This window comes from Felis catus, chromosome A2 (assembly GCF_018350175.1).
Source record: "Felis catus isolate Fca126 chromosome A2, F.catus_Fca126_mat1.0, whole genome shotgun sequence".
NCBI classification, from domain to species: Eukaryota; Metazoa; Chordata; class Mammalia; order Carnivora; family Felidae; genus Felis; species Felis catus.
The window spans coordinates 151,009,485-151,029,401 of NC_058369.1; the positions used below are offsets into that span (position 1 = coordinate 151,009,485).

Here is a 19,917-nt window from a genome sequence, read left to right on the forward strand (position 1 = left end):
AATTCAGCAGTGAACAGCTGGTAGTAAGAAGCCATAAGGTTTCCCAGAGAAAGCATGTGGAATGAGGAAACAAGCTTGGGGAATGACAGAAAGAGCTACATCTAATGGGTGAGAGGAGGAAGAGAAGTCCACATAGGAAACATAAAAAGAACTAGAAAGATAGGACAAAAACCAGCAGGTACCCCATAAGTCAAGGAGAAATAGAATTTCTAAGAAACTCTTGGGGTGCCTGGGTGGCTCAGTTGGTTAAGTGTCTGACTTCTGCTTAGGTCATGATCTCATGGTTCTTGGGTTCGAGCCCTGCATCGGGCTCTGTGCTGACAGCTCAGAGCCTGGAGCCTGCTGCAGGTTCTGTGTCTCCTTCTCTCTCTGCCCCTCCCTGCCTCACACTGTTGTTTCCCCCTCAAAAATAAACATTAAGAAACAAAAGAATTTCTAAGAAATTCATAAAAGTGCCCATGGAATTAGCTGACCATCAGTGACCGCACTGAGAGCAGTTGTAGGAGAGCTATGATGGCAATATCCCAATATCCCAATTGCTATGGATTGAGGAACCTGTGAAAGAATCCTTGTAAGTGTGATGGTGGGTGGGAGGAGTTGCGGGAAGTTGAAGTGTTTCTTCATCGAAAGCAAAGTGATCTACTTAGAGGGAAGTGTGTGGGCATGCAGGGAGGAGGGGGGTTTGTAATAGTTGTGCTGAGAGAGAAAATCTTTAAATGCCACTTTGCCAAGTTTCTGCTCAATATTTTTCTCACTTTCACGCTAAACTTCGGGAAATACCGCTTTGCCTTTTCATTCCCTCTTCCCCTTCACTCCTTAAAAACCACTTTGATGGTAGTCTGGCATCTGTGTCTATATATAAACAATGACTTTCAAACAACTCATCAGTGACTTTTGTGTTCCACCTAATGTACATTGTGTCACTGAATACTATTTGTTCAAAAGAATGAATATGTCTGCTTTGATTGTGTCTACGTTATGTAATTCTGATTTCCAACAGTGAAATAGAAATATAAACTCTTATTTCCTCCCAGCCTCAGTGGAATGCTAGAGGAGTTGACAAACTGAAATTGTAAGGCATGTGGAACATCTCTGAGAGAAGCAGCTATAATTACACCATTTACCTAGCGGGATTGTTTAGGGGATTAAATGAGATGACATAATAATTATTACCTTGTCCAATAATGTCAAATTTGTAATAAACATCTGGCATAGGATAGTAAATGGTAACGACTATATTTTAATTTGAAAATTAGCAAACTAAAATTTAATAATTGAAAAAAGATCCAGATATTTGGGGGTGCTGAGGTAGAAAAATATTTGGTATTTATGAGATGATCTGTCTGGAAATTTCTTCAAAAATATATCTTGTGCTAGGGGTGGAGTACAGGAATTGGCCACGTGATTGAAGCTGGGCGTTCGTTATTCTACTTTTGTATACGTTTGAAAATGTCATAATGAAAAGTTATCATTTGTTTCACTTTGATTTGTTTCAGTCTATGCAACTACGTTGACGCAGTCTGCTTGACATATTGAAATGTAATGAAAACCTAGTTTGTAACTGATCAAATAAATGGCTTTTTGAGATTTAGATACCTTGCACCCCACTACACTCCTCAAAGTAAGAGAGAGATGCAAGGAATAGTTCATTTGACATAGAGATAATGACTTGAGTTTACGGCTTTTTTAATATCATAAAGAGCCGTAATTTCAATAATTAGCCTTCTGTTGCGCTTAAACTTCATTTATCATTAAAAAGAAACTACAAGTCCCAGAGTGCACTGCACGACTAACGTCATATCGAGGACTTCGCGTCTCGGAAAGGGTTGCCCTCGCCTAATTTGAATGAGAATATCGCGGCGAAAATTGACATATGTGACCTAGGGCAGATTTTTAAGTCTTCGTCCGCCGGAGTGTGTCGAGCGTGCCATTCCGAGACAGTGTGGTACCTCTCTGTTCAGGCATAGCTTTGGGCAGCCTCACCCTTTTCTGGGGCTTCCGTGCGGCAGGAGGGCTCCGTTAGTGGCCTCCAAGATGGCGACGCTGTTGGCGGTAAATTCGGGTAAGGGCAACCGGGGCAGAAGGGAAACTGTGGGGCAGGGCAACGTCCGGTTCTTCAGGGAGAGATCCGGACTGTGAGGTTCCTCGCAGTCCAGGCCTCCGCTTTGGGATGGTGTCTGCTCTTCCCTCGCTCTGGGCCTAGAGTCCCACCCCTCTCCAGTTTGAATGGCGCGCGTCGGCGCTGCGGCTCCAGTCCTCGAGTTGGGGTTTTAGGGTGGAGGCAAGGAAGCTTGGTCCACTGGAACCCGGCGTTCAGTCTCTTGCGGCCCGGGGCTGAGCCTTGTTCCTTCAACTCCCCACTCCATTTTGTGTCGGTGGCCCGGATTTCGCCAAGATACGCAAGTCTCCGGCAGTGAGGCCGGAGGACCCGAGATAATGATCAGTCGGGAGCGCAGGCTCAAAGCTAGCACCTCAGAAGGCAGCGCAGCCCCTCAGGGATGTTGAGCGGTCCTGTAGGAAGGGAGGATCTTGGATTATGAAGTCTGCAATCTGGAAGGTGGCTGGGGCGGGGGTGCCACGGACTCAGCAGGTGACTCCCAGCTCTGCGCATGTGGCGCGCGCCCCCGTATACCCCTCTGCCTTTGGAGCAGATCTTCTGGGCGGGATAGAATCCAGAAGGTAGTAAAAGGCGCTCCGGAAGATTTGGGGTGGGTTCTCTTTTGGTGATTCTCAACTTTGGGCGGTACCGCCTCCAGAGTCTTTTGAAAGAGTTGGGTGCATTTTGATTGTCACAATTCCTGGCGCCTAATGGGCGGGGCAAGGATGCCCAAAATCCTGCCCAGGGTAGAGAGGTTCTGAAAACGGAGAATTTCCTGCCCAGAATGAGGTGCAGTTAGCTTCTTCGGTTTAATTACGAGCGTTTCTGTGTGGTAAGTGCTAGTAGAGAATCTCACTTGAGTGGTATTTACTGGGCCCTTTTTCTTTTCCTGTCTGTGCAGTCTTTTTTTTTTTTTTTTTTTTTTGGTGTATGTGTGGGGGTGCTCGTTCTACTTTCCACAGGACTGATATCCTTGTAAAGTTGTCTAAATTTGAGTTTTTCAAATCAAACCATTTCAGAAACACGGTCATAAATTATTTTATAATGATGAAGGATTGTGTTTGTTGAGCACCTGGTATGTCCCAGTCACTGTACTATGTATCCTATTTGCATTGTCTCATTTAATCCCTTTTGTACACCTGTGGGGTAGCTGCTATTAAATACAGATTGGGAAATAAAGGCTTAGGGCGTTTAAGTAATTTCCCCAAGGTTGTACAACAAATGATGGTAAGCCAGTCTTAGGTACTTAAACTACAAGTGCAACCTAATTCATTTTATTACATCAAGTTTATATGTATATGGATGCTGGTAATGAAGTTCTGTTCTTAATATTGCTGTCCCAGTCTCCTACCCAGATGTAATCATAAAAGCAGGGCTTGCATGTTGTATGTGTGGTTATATCCCTTCTTTAGTACATGTCCCAAGTTACTATCAGTAAACGTAAATTATTGAAGAAAGGAAGAAAAGGAGTTACCCACTAATGCAGAAGTATACATTGTATAATAAGGACTTGTGACAGGAGTGTGTAATTGACACCATAGAAAAGAAACATTTTTCACAGCCAACAGTCAGAATAAATTATATATATATATATAATATATATACGTATGTATGTATATGCATATATGTGTATATAAACAGCCATAGATGTATGAGTGGGATAAACAAAATGTAGTATATACCTGGAATGGGATATTATTTGCCCTTAAAAAGGAAGTCCTGTCACATGCTACAACATGGATAAACCCTTGAGGACGTTCTGTTAAGTGAAGTAAGCCAGTCACAAAAATAAATACTGCATGATTCCCTTTGTATTTGGTATCTAAAGTAGTCAAATCTCACAGAGACAAAGAATGTTAGTTACCTGAGGGAAAGGGGAAATGGAGAGTTGTTAAACGGGTAGAGTTTCAGTTGTGCAAGATAAAAAAGATCTGTACATCTGTTGTATAACAGTGTGAATGCCCTTAACAGTACTGAGCTGCACACTTAAAGATGTTTCAGATTGCAGATTCTGCGTTAGGTGGTTTTTACCCCACATGCGTGCACGTGCGCTCACACACACACACACACACACACACACATCACACAGACGTAGACAGGGAAAAATAGAGGTTGTAGCGTCTAAGGCCTATGCTTGAGTTGCAGCTGCATGATTTACTGGTATTGTGACCTGCATCCTCCCAGCTGAGTGGTCGTACAGGCTTATCGTAAGCAACCAGGCCTTCCGTGGCAGTCTGGTCACCCCCGTCCTCTTCAGAGCAGTGACTAGTTCAGACCTCTTCCATACTCTTGAAATCTGTAACTTCCGTCTGACCCCTCAGCCTCTTAGTCACAAACAAAATAGAAGCCAATAGGCATGAACTCTCTGTTCACCCCCAAGCCTAGAAACCTAGATATATCTGTACCCTTTTTACCCATTTCCCTGTATCTAAGTTAAATCCCACCTTTTATGCCCTTCTCCCTGTTACCCTTCTCTTTCCATTTACCTTCCCTTTTGATCTTTTTTCTTTACCCCCTCTGGCCACTGGCAGTCATTGGCTAGCTCCTTTTGATCTTGATCTCATGCCTCGGTCCAGTTACCGTCCTCTTACTCTTTTTCACAGTTAGACCTTTCAAGACATTTGTCCCTATTCACTGGTACCATTTCCATACCCCTTCTTCCTCTACTCACTCTAGTCTCTTCCAGTCCTCCTAAACAGCTCTCAGTAAGGTTAACTTGCTTTTCTGTTTCACCAAGCACTAAGCAGACATTTAAAGTCTTTATCTTGTTTGCTCTTTTAGGGTGTAGACCAACATCCTTAACGTGGGCTAGGGACCTCTGCTTGCTGTGCTGGTTGCCTCCCTTACCTACCCTTGTTTTCTGAACTCTAGCGCTTGGCTTGTTCACTTCTTTGGGAGTGCAGTGTACCCTTTTACCATGGGAACCCGCGCTGTCCTCTCTTCTGGAATGCATGTCTTTACCTCCTACCCTTCAGTTAACTCCATTCTTCATCTTCAGATTTTGTCCTAATCACCACTTACTCAAGGAATCCTTGCCTTCCCTGACCTCCTTGACCAGGTCAGGTTCCTCAATTTCTGTGATCTCTTGCCCTGGGTACGTCTCCTTCATCGCACTTGGCCGCGTTCGACATCACCCTTATGTCTGGCTACATGATCGCTGTGTTTGGTGCCTACACTGTAAGCTCACCAGTACCTGGTACATGATAAATGAGTGAATAAATGTGATTTGCTGATGTAAATGATTTACTTACTACATAAGTAGTAATTTGGAAGAATTTATAGCCTCTTTTCATTTGTGATCACAGAAAGATATTTATGAAAATTAGCCAACGAAAGACAAACCAATGAAAACTCTTTGTTGCACTTACCTTCTGTGGTGGATTGATGTTAATGACAGACTAAGGATGCCAGTAGACATGAGGCTTTTGGTAGATTTTTGACCAGTTAATGGATTCCTCCTTGTCTCCTAAAAGGGGGGCAATTTTTCTCTAGAACTCAGTCAGCTTATAATGGCTAAGTATGCTTAATACAAAGAAATGTATTGGTTCTTCAGAGGTTCTGTTGTATATTAAGTGTCAACTTTTAGAAAAGAGGATGTACTTTTGTCAGCTCTTTGTTAGAATTTTTATTTATTTGTTTATTATTTTTTTAATGTTTATTTTTTGGGGGGGGAGGGGCAGAGAGCAGGGGCACACAGAATCCAAAGCAGGCTCCAGGTTCTGAGCTGTCAGCAGCCAGCCTGACACAGGGCCGGAACCCACAACCATGAGAACATGACCTGAGCTGAAGCCTGATGCTTAACTGACTGAGCCACCCAGGTGCCCCGATTTTTTTTTAATGAATTAATTTATTTGGAGAGGGAGGGAGTGGCAGAGAGAGTGAGAGAGAGAATCCCAAGTAGGCTCTGTGCTGTCAGTGTGGAGCCCAGCATGGGGCCCAAACTCACAAACCATGAGATCATGAAATGAACTGAAATCAAGAGTTGGATGTTTAACCCACTGAGCCACCCAGGCACCCCTGTCAGAATTTTTAAATACCTGTGGTAAAGCAGATTTCAAGTTGGCCTAGGAGTCATTTTTGATACCTTTTTTTTTTTTTTTTTTTTTTTTTTTTACAGATTTTACTTTTAAATATTTCTATACCTAACAGGTGACTCAGACTCACTACCCTGAAATCAAGAGTCACATACTCAACTGACTGAGCCAACCAGGCACCCCTTGATACCTTTCTTTTGTACCCCGTGCCCATCAGTTACCAGTTCTGGCTCTTCTAACAGGCCTTTTCTTTTGGTTTGACTGCCCTCATCCTCCTTTAGGTTGCATCACCTTATTAGCGGCTTACCCACCACTCATCCTTGGTTCCTGACACTCGGTGTTCTACTTAATCCAGCAACCACACCAGTGCCCTGTAGTATGAGTTTTGTGTTGTCACGTACTACTTGAAACTTTTTCTACTTACTAATAGGAAAAATTCCATCTTGGCCTGGAATCTGAGGCTCAAACCTACTCTATCCTTTGCAGGTATCGAGAGCTAAGAAAATGATCTCTAGGGGAGTCAGCTAGTCATCAGCCAACTAGTACCTCACTGTGGTCTACAGGATTTAGGGGTTGGGTTCTCATTTTGGCGGGCCTGAGCTCTTATTTGTTAGTGTATCCAGAGTTGATTGGATCCTAGCCATTGATTTTCTCTAATCAGACTCAGAAAAGACAGATATGTAAACTAGTATTTCAATTTATTGATCTTTAATGGGAAGTGTATCTGCATGGGTACTCATGTTGGTTGGTCAGCACAGCTTTTACTCTAGAAATTTACGTAATAAATGATATTTTTTAATCAGAAGATTGTCAAGAATGGAAGCAAAGCAGGGAGTGGATTGATTACTCTTTTAAATTTTTTTTTTTTTAACGTTTATTTATTTTTGAGACAGAGAGAGACAGAGCATGAATGGGGGAGGGTCAGAGAGAGGGAGACAAAGAATCTGAAACAGGCTCCAGGCTCTGAGCTGTCAGCACAGAGCCCGACGCGGGGCTTGAACTCACGGACCGCGCAATCATGACCTGAGCCGAAGTCGGCCGCTTAACCGACTGAGCCACCCAGGCGCCCCTGGATTGATTACTCTTAATGTGAGGTCTAGACCTGCTGATTCCCATCTCCCATATCCCCACACCAAAGACCTATGGCTTCCTGCCCTCCCCTTCAGATTAGGTTAGGCTAGGTTCTCCCTTTTATATGTTCTCCTAGCAGTTCTCCATCATCTTTTATTATATTGATCATTGTATTTTGAATTCTGTGTTTAATGTCTTCCTCTGTGTCAATCTCTGAGTTCCATGAGGACTGGCATACTGTCTATCTTGCTTCGTCTGTAGTCCCTGGCACATAAGAAGTCCTCAGTAAATACTTGCTGAGTGAATGAATGATGTGGTTTGACCAGTTTAGTCTATTCTTCACCATGCACATTTTCCCCCTTAAAAGAATTTTCCCAATACATTGTCTTTTTATGACAATATTGCTTATACTAGAGTGAACATTTAACACATTTAATTAGGTTGCATTATCATGCCGTCTTACTTCCCTGGTTTGTTTGGATTTGTGCTTTCTCAGAGAGAAGTTAAACATGTTTACAGTTCAGGCTATAGATTAGTTCCATGTTTCTGGAGTGACTGATTGGTTTTGACTAGTTTCCCTTTCAGAGTCTTTATAAACACATATGGACACCATATCTGATTGTTTACAAACAGAAACTTGGGTCTTCAGGGAGTGTTATTCAAACAGTGGTTCTAAAATATATTTCATGAATTTCATAAATTTCATGAATAAAAGAACATGATACAAAATATCAGAGTGCATGGATTGAATGAATATTAGTATTTTATATACAACTTTTCAGTTTTATGTAGTTACTGGGTTGAAATATGGAATATTTCTTACCGCGGGTTCTAGTCACAAAAGTTTGAAAGCCGTTACTCTTTAATTCCACTATGGCTCTTTGAATTCTCTTTTACACTTTTGCACCTGCCTTTGAGCCTTAGCTCCTGCTTTCTCTTGGCTGTGCTTTGTTACCCAGATTTTCCCCAAATTGCTGCACAAGTGCAGCCATCCCTTAGAAATTCTTGACCATCATTTTGATCTTTTGAAATTCTTATTTTTTTGTGTCAACAATGATATTCCCTTTTTTGTACTATTGTTATTGAGATTTTTCACTTACGTATGCTCTGTCTCCAGAATTTGATTTTGAGGTTTTTTTAAAAAAATTTTTTGTTAACTTTATTCATTTTTGAGAGACAGAGAGAGACAGAGCATGAGTGGGGAAGGGGCAGAGAGAGAGGGAGACACAGAATCTGAAACAGGCTCCAGGCTCCGAGCTGTCAGCACAGAGCCCGACGCGAGGCTCGAACTCACGAACTGTGAGATCATGACCTGAGCCAAAGTCGGATGCTCAACCAACTGAGCCACCCAGGCGCCCCTGATTTTGAGTTTTTAAAGATCATATTGTTTCTCCTGTCTCCTATAATATTTTATTGTTTATTTATGGGCTGAAACATTTTTGCATAAGACATTTTTAGATAAGTGAATTTGGCTGAGTTTAGATGAATTTGCCTAGGTATGTCTAGATGTGATCTTAATTTCACTTACCAGATGTGTCAGAAATACCTATATTTATTTCAGACATTTTCATTTTCCACATGTTAGGTATAGAAGTAATATAGTTTAGTAGTTAAGGCACATTCTGATGACAAACTGCCAGGGTTCATAACCCAGGTATCCAGTGTGTCCCTGGGTGAGTATCTTGCCCCCTCTGCCTCAATTTCCACATCTATAAAATGGAAGAAGACAGAGTGCTGACGTCATAGTGTTCTGAAATAAAATAATCCGTGGAAAGAGCTCAGAACCATGCTCAGTAGCACATGGCAAAAGCTCAGTATTACTTATATAAATTTACAAAAGTGTTCCATATTTATGTTTAAAAAAAAATTTTTTTTTAATGTTCATTTTATTTTTCAGAGAGAAAGAGAGACAAACAGAGTGTGAGCAGAGGAGGGTCAGAGAGAGAATGAGACACATAATCTAAAGCAGGCCCCAGGCTCTGAGCGGTCAGCACAGAGCCTGACGCGGGGCTCGAACTCACAAACTGTGAGATCATGACCTGAGTTGAAGTCGGACACTTAACTAACTGAGCCACTCAGGCGCCCCTCTTTGTTTTTTTTTTTTAACATTTATTATTATTTTTTTTCAACGTTTATTTATTTTTGAGACAGAGAGAGACAGAGCATGAACAGGGGAGGGGCAGAGAGAGAGGGAGACACAGAATCGGAAACAGGCTCCAGGCTCTGAGCCATCAGCCCAGAGCCTGACGCGGGGCTCGAACTCACGGACCGCGAGATCATGACCCGGCTGAAGTCGGACGCTTAACCGACTGCGCCACCCAGGCGCCCATGTGTTGTTTTTTAATAGCTAGTGTCCTAGCCAAAATAAACTGCCTTTTTTTTTTTTTTGAGCTGCTAAGTTTTACAAAATCTGATCTTTAGTCCCTACTCCTGCTTTTATTTGGATGATAGGGACTTGTATTTATTGAATGCCTATTATATGCCAGTCACTGTAATGTGTGTTTTACCTAGTTTATCTCATTTAATCCCTTTGCCCCTATGATGTAGATATCATCTAGTGAGGTTATTTCCTTGCTCCATGTCGTACAGCTAATAAAGTGGCAAAACCATAGCAGATATTCCACTTTCAAGTTGGGATTTACTTTATGTTGTATTAAGCTAGACAAAATGATGCTTATATTGTTTTTGAGAAATCTGATATGTGTGCTTGTATATTAATGTTTGGTTTATATGTATAACTGCATATTTAAAAGTAGCCATGATGAGTGTGACTGAAATATGTAGACAGTAACCTTATGTTATTTTCCACATGTGTGTCGTATTTGTTGCTGGTTTTGTCGATTTTTTTCTTGAAGCTGCTAGTCTGTGGGGTCCGTACAAAGACATTTGGCAAACAGTGGGAAATGCTCTTTGGAGAAGACAACCTGAAGCTGTCCACCTTCTTGACATGATCTTGAAGAAACACAAACCTGACTTCATCTCACTGTTCAGAAACCCAGTAGGAAATTTTCTTTTTTGCTTCTTGGATATGCTTTTGTACTTGTCCTAGTCCACTGATTCAAGTTTTCTCTAAAACTGTAATTTTTCCTAGGAGCAGTTATTATCTTCTTTTTGTTCTCCATAGAAGTTAATATGTATTTATCTCTAGCCAGGAGATATCTTAGTAATATTTGAATGCAATTTATAAAGTGTAGTATATTCCAGAATTATGAGTGTCCTTGGAATTTCTGACGTATAGTTAATATATCTAAGCTCAGTAAGATTGATTATTTTGTTTATTTCCAGGTACACTTTCAACATTTTAACTCTTCATAATGTTATGTAAGTTGTGTTAGCTGAACTATGAATTCCTGTGTGTTTACTCACTGCATCTTGAAATCCCTTTCAACCAAGAAGAGAATACTTCAGTGTAGGGAATTCTTATTTGGAAATTCCTTTCCTTGCTGTTTGATAATTTTCTTTTGTAGACTAACAAGAACCGTTTGTCTTACCAGAAATGACCTTTTGCTTTTTAGCTTTTTTTTTTTTTTTTCTCTCTTTAGTAGAAAGAGCCCTACCCTGGGAGCCAGTTGAGCTGAGTTCCAGTCTTGGCTCTACCACTAGAGTTGTAGGACAGGGAGGTCACCTGACTTATCCGGGCATCAGCTTTTCCATCTGTTAATAGAGGAGTTGGATTTCAATGTCCTATGTGGCCTTCTTCCAGATGTAAATTTCTAAGACTGTGATCCATCAAATAATTCTATACTGTGTGTTATTTGTTAACTATCTGAACCAAGTAAGAATTTTTTTGGGAATAAGACTACATTTTACATAATATACTAATAAACTGTCACTAGCCCTACTGATTGATTCAACAATTCCTGTATATATTTGTTATTTCCCTCTTGAAGACCTTATGTTTTTATTTATTAAATGTATAACTGGAAAAGTTTCTTACAGACTTGAAAAATAGTATACTATTTGTGCTTTCTCAAAATTTTGTATTTCAGAGGTTAGCAGGGGCAATTATTGAGAAGGTAGTAATAGCATAAAGTGCTGGAACGAATAGGAAGTGTTACCTTATAAAGGTCTAATTGTAGATTGTCTGATAAACAGTACTTCTTTTGTCACATTACCAATCTACTTTATCATGAATTAACTTCTCTAGGTAATAATTAAGACCTTGTCTCCAGGATACTATTTCATCACCTGATTTTATTTATTTTTGCCGTTGTAGCCAAAAAATGTCCAACAACACGAAAAGGTTCAGAAAGCCAGTACAGAGGGAGTCGCCATCCAGGGTCAACAGGGGACCCGACTTCTTCCAGAACAGCTCATTAAAGAAGCCTTTATCCTTAGTGACCTTTTTGATATTGGAGAATTGGCAGCTGTTGAGCTTCTCCTCGCCGGTAGGTTGACATTTAATCGACCCTATGGTAAGGGAGGACAGAACTATAAAGTCATTTGCTCAGGATTTATAGTGTTGTATCATTTAGGTTCCAGAGTAGTTTCTAAGGATGCAGTTTATTCGAAAAGCCATATTCAAAACATCTCCTTTTGTTTATCTTTGACTAATGGGAAGGCTTTAGTGACTGAAGTTGTGAAAGGTAATTTAACTGTTTTAAGATAGGCTTTTACATGGTAATTTACTAGCAAAGAATCATTGGCTCATCTCACAAATTTTATAGCACAAAGAATTTATTGTCATAGAATGAGTAAGAAAGAAAGGTCACTGCTTTTTTGGAGTTTCTTTTTGAGGTGGGGGGGTTCAGATAAGCGAATGGGTTAAAAATAAGAATTTTAATAATACTACTAGGAAGAAAATAAAACAAGGCAATGGGCTATAGAGAGATGGGGGACTGCTAGAGGGCAACTCTAAATAGGGTATTTAGAGAAGGCTTCTCTGGGACATATGACCTGAGACCTCCATGATGATAGGGTACTAGAGTTGTTGGTGACCCAGACAGACCAAGCAGCAAGTGCTTGAGGTGAGGCCAAAGGCACACTATAGAATAAAAAGACCATGGATAGAAGGATGCAGGAGCCTCACAAAGACGGGGAGGGTGAGGGAGGGTAAGGAGAGAGCAGGAATTAGATCACATTCAGTCTTGCAGGCAAGGAAAATTATTTGGATTTTATTCTAATTGATTGCGATGGAAAGTTGCTGACAGGGGCTTTAAGCAGAAGAGTTACATAATCCAGAAAAAATTTGAAATTATTTCTCTGGCTGCTATATAGAGAAAAAGTTGAAATTTCCATAAAGTAAGCAATTCATTTTCATTATAGCAGAGGAGCCTTGTGAAGAAGCCTCATGGGCATTTTAAAATTTTTTTTATTTTTCAAAATTTACATCCAAATCAGTTAGCATATAGTGCAACAGTGATTTCAGGAGTAGATTCCTTAGTGCCCCTTACCCATTTAGCCCATCCCTTCTCCCACAACCCCTCCTGTTTGTTCTCCATATTTATGAGTCTCTTCTGTTTTGTCCCCCTCCCTGTTTTTATATTATTTTTGTTTCCCTTCCTTTGTGTTCATCTGTTTTGTCTCTTAAAGTCCTTATATGAGTGAAGTCATATGATGTTTGTCTTTCTCTGACTAATTTCACTTAGCATGATACCCCCCAGTTCCATCCACATAGTTGCAAATGGCAAGATTTCATTCTTTTTGATTGCCGAGTAATATTTCATTGTATATATACATATATCTATATACCACATCTTCTTTATCCATTCATCCATTGATGGACATTTGGGCTCTTTCCATACTTTGGCTATTGTTGATAGTGTTGCTATAAACATGGGGGTGCATGTGTCCCTTTGAAACAGCACCCCTGTATCCCGTGGATAAATGCCTAGTAGTGCAATTGCTGGGTTGCAGGGTAGTTCTATTTTTAGTTTTTTGAGGAACCTCCATACTGTTTTCCAGAGTGGCTGCACCAGCTTGCATTCTCGGCATTTTAATTGAAAAAGTTTCATGTGTTTAAAGATGTCATGCGGCTTCCAAAATCCTTTCTGACCTAAAGCTGCATTAAAAGTAGTACGGTATTGAGAATGAGGAAGGTAGTTTTTCCATTCTGTGATGGAAATGTTAACTGGATATGCTTGAGTTTTAGTTTAACTCAGAACTTTGATTTAACATTTATTTTATTTTTACCATGGGCCAGGCACTGTGTTAAGGCTTCAGGAAGAGAAGCATGAATAAAACAACTAGTGTGAAGGAGCTCATAGTCTAGTAACTGGGAAAGACATGGGGACAAATAATTATGACACAATTAGGTGCATTAATGCCGGTTTATGCAAGATTTAGTGATGGTCCAGAGGCAAAGAGATTAAATTGAATTGACCTCAGGGGGTACAGAGAAGTCTTCATAAAGATCATGTGGCCTAAGGTAGGTGTTGAAATATGAGTAGGCACATGTCGAGTAGAATAGGTGTGCATTCAGGAGGACGAAGGGCATCCAGGCACAAGAAATGGCCTGCACAGAAGTGTGAAGCAGTGAAATGAATTTGGGGACGAGAGAGTGGACTGATTGTGCTACGGGGAAAAGACAATCTTAGGAAATGAAACTGAAACTAAAAAAGATAAAGTGGAAATTACTCAAAAGAGAGCAGTTAAAACAGTGAGGGAACTGGAAACAGGAAAAGTTAATTTTCAGAGAAAACTTGAGGGGAAGAAACGTCCAAATATTGGAAAGATTTCACGTGAAAGAGGGTAAAATGGGCATTAAACAACATTGGATTCAGTGGACAGTAGTGAGACCAAAAGATTGTTCCCAGCACATAGAAATCAGAGATAAAGGTGAGATTGAGCGTTTGGGAAATGGTGAATTCCATTACTGCCAGTGTCCTGGCACAAGTTGGATGGCCTCTTGTAGATGTTAGAGAAGAAGGAAAACAGTAGACGGGTGTTTGAAGTAGAGGACCCTTAGGGCCCCTTGAACCCCGAGGTCCTGTGATTTCTTTGAACTGAACATTGGCATAATCATTTTGGTCTCATCCTAAACACACATGTGTGTATTTACTAAATTGTTTCTCAACTCCCTTTTCTAGGAGAGCACCAACAGCCCCATTTTCCTGGTCTCACCAGAGGACTAGTAGCTGTTCTTTTATACTGGGATGGAAAGCGGTGCATTGCAAATTCCCTGAAAGCCTTGATACAGTCTAGACGAGGAAAGACGTGGACCCTTGAACTCAGGTCTGTTTGCTTCTTAGGATTTCAAGGCTTTATTAAAAATTATCTGGATTTATTAATTTATTATTAGAAATAACGTAAATTTCTCCTTCCAGTATGTATAATTTAAGTAAGATATGTAACATAGCCGAGCAATAAATACTTCCTTATTCTGTAAAGAGTAACAGATTAAAGCTGCTTTATTTGTTAACAAAAAAGAAGTATGCTTAGAAGTTTATTGATGCCTAGTTATCTAGAAAGAACTAAAAGAGCTGGGTTATAATTCATCCTATTTTGTCCGGTAATGTAACATTATTGTCAACAGCATTTGCTATATCTGTAAGGTGAAGAAGTGTATGCATTACTGTTCATTGTAACTTTCTCTATTGATTTCGTTACAGTCCAGAGCTGGTTTCCATGACAACACGCTTTACAGATGAATTGATGGAGCAAGGATTGACTTATAAAGTGCTTACTCTGGTGTCACAGATTGACGTGAACAATGAGTTTGAGAAGCTACAGCGGGAGAGAGGTTTGGGCAGTGAAAAACATCGAAAAGAGGCAAGGGTTCACTGACATCTGTTCATGGGTTGTCTATGTCAGGTCTCGGGCAGAAAAGTCATGACAATTAGAACAATTAGAACGTGGGCACAGAAAATTGCTAACGTACGTTAAAATGTGTAGGCATCTGTGTCCAAAATTGGCTTGTAGCTGTTTTCACTTCTTTCTAGTCACTTATATGCTGTTGTAGCTCTTTTCCTGGAATGAACTCTTCAAGAAATTGGTCATCCCATAACAGAGCTTGGAACTTAAAATGAGGAATTAACAGTAGGGTTTGTTTCGAATTCCGGAGGTGACAGGTTGGGGTCACTTATGGATTCAGATAGATTTATTTAGTTGCTTAACTTTGGAAAAGGTAGTTTACATTTTTGGAAGAAGACCGGGTTTCACTGTGATTTATGTGTACTAACAATCATACATTTTTCTTTCTAGGTTTCTGATCTTATCAAGGAGTGCAGGCAGTCTCTGGCAGAAAGCCTTTTTGCCTGGGCTTGTCAGTCACCTTTAGGCAAAGATGACACTCTGCTTCTTATTGGACATCTGGAAAAAGTGACAGTTGAGGCTAATGGTTCATTGGATGCAGTGAATCTGGCTCTTCTTATGGCGCTTCTGTACTGCTTTGATATCAGTTTTATAGAACAAAGCACAGAGGAGCGAGATGGTATTGGATTTTATACCTATTAATCCATTTACTTTTTTAACAATGAGATTAAATTATGGAGATAACATTTAAGAAGGGCAGTATTTTAACTAACGTAAGAAATTGTACATTTTATTCCTGTATTTATTCCCGTGTGTGCAGTTCATCCATATTTGAGTATTTACATAAAAGATGACGTTTAAAAAATTCTGCGCTCTGTTAGATGTCTTTATTGTCCTTCTCAGTTTTGGAATAGGAAAGTGATAAAGATTACGCAATACATGTTCATGAGTTCTCCATGCGTCATTTACGTAATTGCTTGTTTCTTTACATTTTCTTCACATTTCAGACCTTTCATGAAAACATTCTAGGGGAGGGTAACTATCATTTTTAGTAATATATCATCTTTGATTTATGTTGTCTCTGAAGTGTATAAAATTTTTACTTGGTGACCTTATTCATAATTACTGCTTAGAAAAGAGGATCTCAAAAATGATTCCTGCAGAGAAGATTATTGCCCTTAGCGTCACAGGTGTTTATAGTTATTCTAACAGTTATCCCCTGTCCACTTTTGACCGTATTGTTGGCATCTTTCTATAGGTAGGTATGTAGGGAGAATAGACCTTTTCCACTCATCTTTGGTGGCCATCCTTAGACATTAGGGAGGGCTTATGGAAGGCATAAGTACTCCTTTCCTCCAATCAGATTGTCACACGGTGCTTTGTGCGCCACAAAAAAGAGTGGTGCCTGTGCTCGTATAGGAATGCTGCCACTTAAGGCATTGGTCAGATTTCCTGTATTGAATGAAATGAAGCACAGAATTAAGTGGGGGCAAGCTGTGTTCGTGGAACCTTGTAAGTGGTACTTGCAGCAGCGAAATGAAATGCCTGGAAAGTTTCATAGGCTAGGATATAAGGTTTTTGTATTAGGTTGTAATTTTATGAATTTAGGATGCTGATGATTAACTCATTTTAATTGTGATTTCTTGTTGGTCGTTCTGTATATGTTTGATTAATAAATGGGAGAAGTGAATTTTTAGCGCATGTATAATAGTAGACAGAAACTTTCAAACTATGGGAAATTAAAGAATGTGTTCTTGGTTAAAGATTGGGAACCACTAGGGCACCTGGGTGGCTCAGTCGGTTGAGCATCTGACTTCAGCTCAGGTCATGATCTTGCATTCCGAGAGTCTGAGCCCCACATCAAGCTCGCTGCGCTGAAGCCGCTATCAGCACAGAACCCGCTTCAGACCCTCTGTCCGCCTCTCTCCCACTGTGCATGCACTCTCTTTCTCAAAAATAAACATTAAGAAATAAAAGAAATATGGTACACCTGGGTGGCTCAGTCGGTTGAGCATCCGCCTGCAGCTCAGGTCATGATCTTGGGGTCCGTGAGTTCGAGCCCCACGCTGGGCTCTGTGCTGACAGCTCAGAGCCTGGAGCCTTGGTTCAGATTCTGTGTCTCCCTCTCTCTCTCTGCACCTCCCCTGCTTGCACTCTGTCTCTCTCTCTGAAAAATAAACATTAAAAAAAAAAATATTAAAGATTGGGAACCACTGACATCAAAAGGAAGGACAAGAAAATAAGTAAAATAAAGTCTTAGGTGTCAGTGGTGTTTCCCATTTTAGATTTTTAAAAAAATTTTATTGTTTTTGAGAGAGAGTTTACAAGCGGGGAAAGAGCAGAGAGAGAGGGGAACAGAGGATCCAAAGCGGGCTCCGTGCTGACAGCAGCCAGTCCGATGTGGGGCTCGAACTCACGAACTGTGAGATCATGACCTGGGCCAAAGTCGGACGCTCAACCAACTGAACCACCCAGACATCTCGGAGAGAGAGAGAGCAGAGGAGGGGCAGAGAAAGAGGGAGAGAGAGAATCTTAAGCAGGCTCCACACCCCTGTGCAGCCTGACTCGAGGCGCGATTTCACAACCTCCCATTTTACATTTATTCAGAATCCTATGCTTGTTTGAAATACCAGAGTATGACTGAACTGTAAATAGAAAATCATTTAATTATTATTTAGCAATTTCATTTGTTATAATCACAGTCGATGCTTGTTTGCAATTTGAATTGTTGTTTTGGTCTGTTTTTGCTTGACATTTTAATGTAGGCATTTATTTATATAGTAAAATTCTATCTTTTTTTTTTTTTTTTAAAGATTTTACTTTTAAGTTATCTCTACACCCAACAGGGGCCTCGAATTCATAACCCCGAGATCAAGAGTTGCCTGCATTACTGATCGAGCCAGCCAGGCACCCCAAATTCTAGCTTTTTTGATCTTTAAATTGCATTGATTTTAGAATTTATATGCAGAAAAACTGAGTGGCTTTTTAACTGTTTTAAGAAATTTTTATAGTATACTTATAAAAAACCATTGAAAAAAGAATTAAAATTTAGAATTATTGTCAATTGCCTCTTTCAGTATTAGTTTGTATAGAATTTTTACGGTAGTGTGTTTTTTGGTTTGTCGAACACAAACACTATTTTTTGGTTAGTCATAATTCTTTGATAATTCATTGAACTCCGATTTCCTGATCTTTAGCCATCATTCCTATGTATCAAAAGTGAGGATTTCTCTACTTGTTGGTATAGTGGTCTATTTTTGTGTTTTCAGATATGATTCATCAGCTTCCACTATTGACAGAAAGACAATACATTGCAACAATTCACTCCCGCCTTCAAGACTCACAGCTTTGGAAACTGCCTGGGCTGCAAGCCACGGTTCGACTTGCCTGGGCATTGGCACTGAGAGGAATATCTCAGCTACCTGATGTGACAGGTAAATTGATTGTAGGTAACTCTCTTATGAGAAAGAACGTATCAGCTTGAGTGGTATGTTATCTTTGACATATAATCATGAGCATAGGAAGATATCTGGAGTTGCATTAAATGAAGCTTTGGAATGTGGTAAAATACAGACTTTTTTTGTCCTGGTCTCCCAAAAGAAATTTTATGAAATATGGTTTCCCTTTCTTGGAACCAGTGACAATGCTCTTTTTTCCCTTAAGAGTGTACAATTTTGAGGGGCGCCTGGGTGGCTCCGTCAGTTGAGCGTCCGACTTTGGCTCAGGTCACGATCTCACAGTTTGTGAGTTCAAGCCCCGCGTTGGGCTCTGTGCTGACAGCTCAGAGCCTGGAGCCTGCTTCGGATTCTGTCTCCCTCTCTGCCCCTCCCCACTCATACTTTGTCTCTCTCTCAAAAATAAAAAATAAAACATTAAAAAAAAAAAAGTAAAATTTTGAAATGGCAGTATCACGATAATTTTTTAAATTCAAATTTATGATTTCTTTTTTTTACGTTTTTCTTCCTTGGTTTCACAAAATAATTTTTCACAAATTAAAAACTAATGTTATTTTAAAAGAAAATACATTAGAAAGGAGATATTTGGATCAGTTAAGAATGGATGTGGAAGTCTGACTTTAATAGTCTATGACCGACTATAGCATATCCTGTTCTGCTGTTGACATTCATGTAATTCGCAAACTATAGTAGTTTAACAGGACGAGAACTATGTTTTTGTTGTAATTTGAAGCCCAAAGAACTGTCACTTGTTTTTATGGTAGATCTGGAAAGATTTTATTAAGGTTTATTATCCATATCAGTGTTTTCTAGTTGTGGAGTGTCAACAGATTCTAGTATCTTATCAATTATGTGAATCTAGAACGTTTTGTTCACTAGTGTCCTACTGTTCACAAGGAGACTGCAGAAAGCATTTTTTTTTTTTTATTAGAGGGTCTTTCTTTGGCCAAGTATTTTTTTTCAAAATTTTTTTTTAATGTTTATTCATTTTTGAGAGAGAGAGATACAGACAGAGACAGAGCATGGAGGGGTGGGGTCAGAAAGAGAAGGAGACACAGAATCTGAAGGAGGCTCCAGGCTGTGAGCTGTCAGCACAGAGCCTGACGTGGGGCCCGAACTCACAGACTGCGAGATCATGACCCGAGCCGAAGTCAGGCGCTTAACTGACTGAGCCACCCAGGCGCGCCGGCCAAGTATTTTTTATATTAAAGCTAATTCATGGCTAATTAGACATTCATATTCGTGCATAACTTCTGTTTCTGAACTATACCTCTTAGTCATTTGCAAGTCTTATTTTAATACTTGTCTGGCATAAAATTATCCTTTAAACTTTTAAGTGGGTATGTGGTACTTAACTTCACATATTGTGATTTACTGTACTCTTGCCCTCATCTGGAAGGGTACAGAAGAATGTGTTACAGTTTGCTATTGATGAGAATAGGCTTAGGATTCCATACCTAGTTTCGAGTCCCAAATCTTTGGCTACTTATTCTCTTTAGTTTTACATGTTCATATTTTTTTTATAAGTTTGATAATTAGGGGTACTATAATTAAACATTTTTAAACT

General features: G+C 40.0%; 1 protein-coding gene across 2 annotated transcripts in view; it reads left to right on the plus strand.

Moving 5' to 3' along the window:
* Positions 1 to 1,850: 1,850 nt before the first annotated feature.
* The window catches only part of NUP205 (nucleoporin 205), an 86,491-nt gene continuing 68,424 nt past the window's right edge, over positions 1,851 to 19,917 (plus strand). Inside the window, exons 1-7 of one of the 2 annotated variants that reach the window (XR_002153964.3) lie at positions 1,851 to 2,062; positions 10,059 to 10,201; positions 11,420 to 11,591; positions 14,232 to 14,376; positions 14,754 to 14,913; positions 15,346 to 15,574; positions 18,165 to 18,329. Coding sequence is in view for 1 of the 2 variants with exons in the window: in XM_003983084.6 (XP_003983133.2) it covers positions 2,035 to 2,062; positions 10,059 to 10,201; positions 11,420 to 11,591; positions 14,232 to 14,376; positions 14,754 to 14,913; positions 15,346 to 15,574; positions 18,165 to 18,329 (1,042 nt within the window). In the remaining variant the exon portion in view is untranslated. The remainder of the gene's footprint in view (positions 2,063 to 10,058; positions 10,202 to 11,419; positions 11,592 to 14,231; positions 14,377 to 14,753; positions 14,914 to 15,345; positions 15,575 to 18,164; positions 18,330 to 19,917) is intronic. The other variant, XM_003983084.6, reaches the window with a different exon arrangement.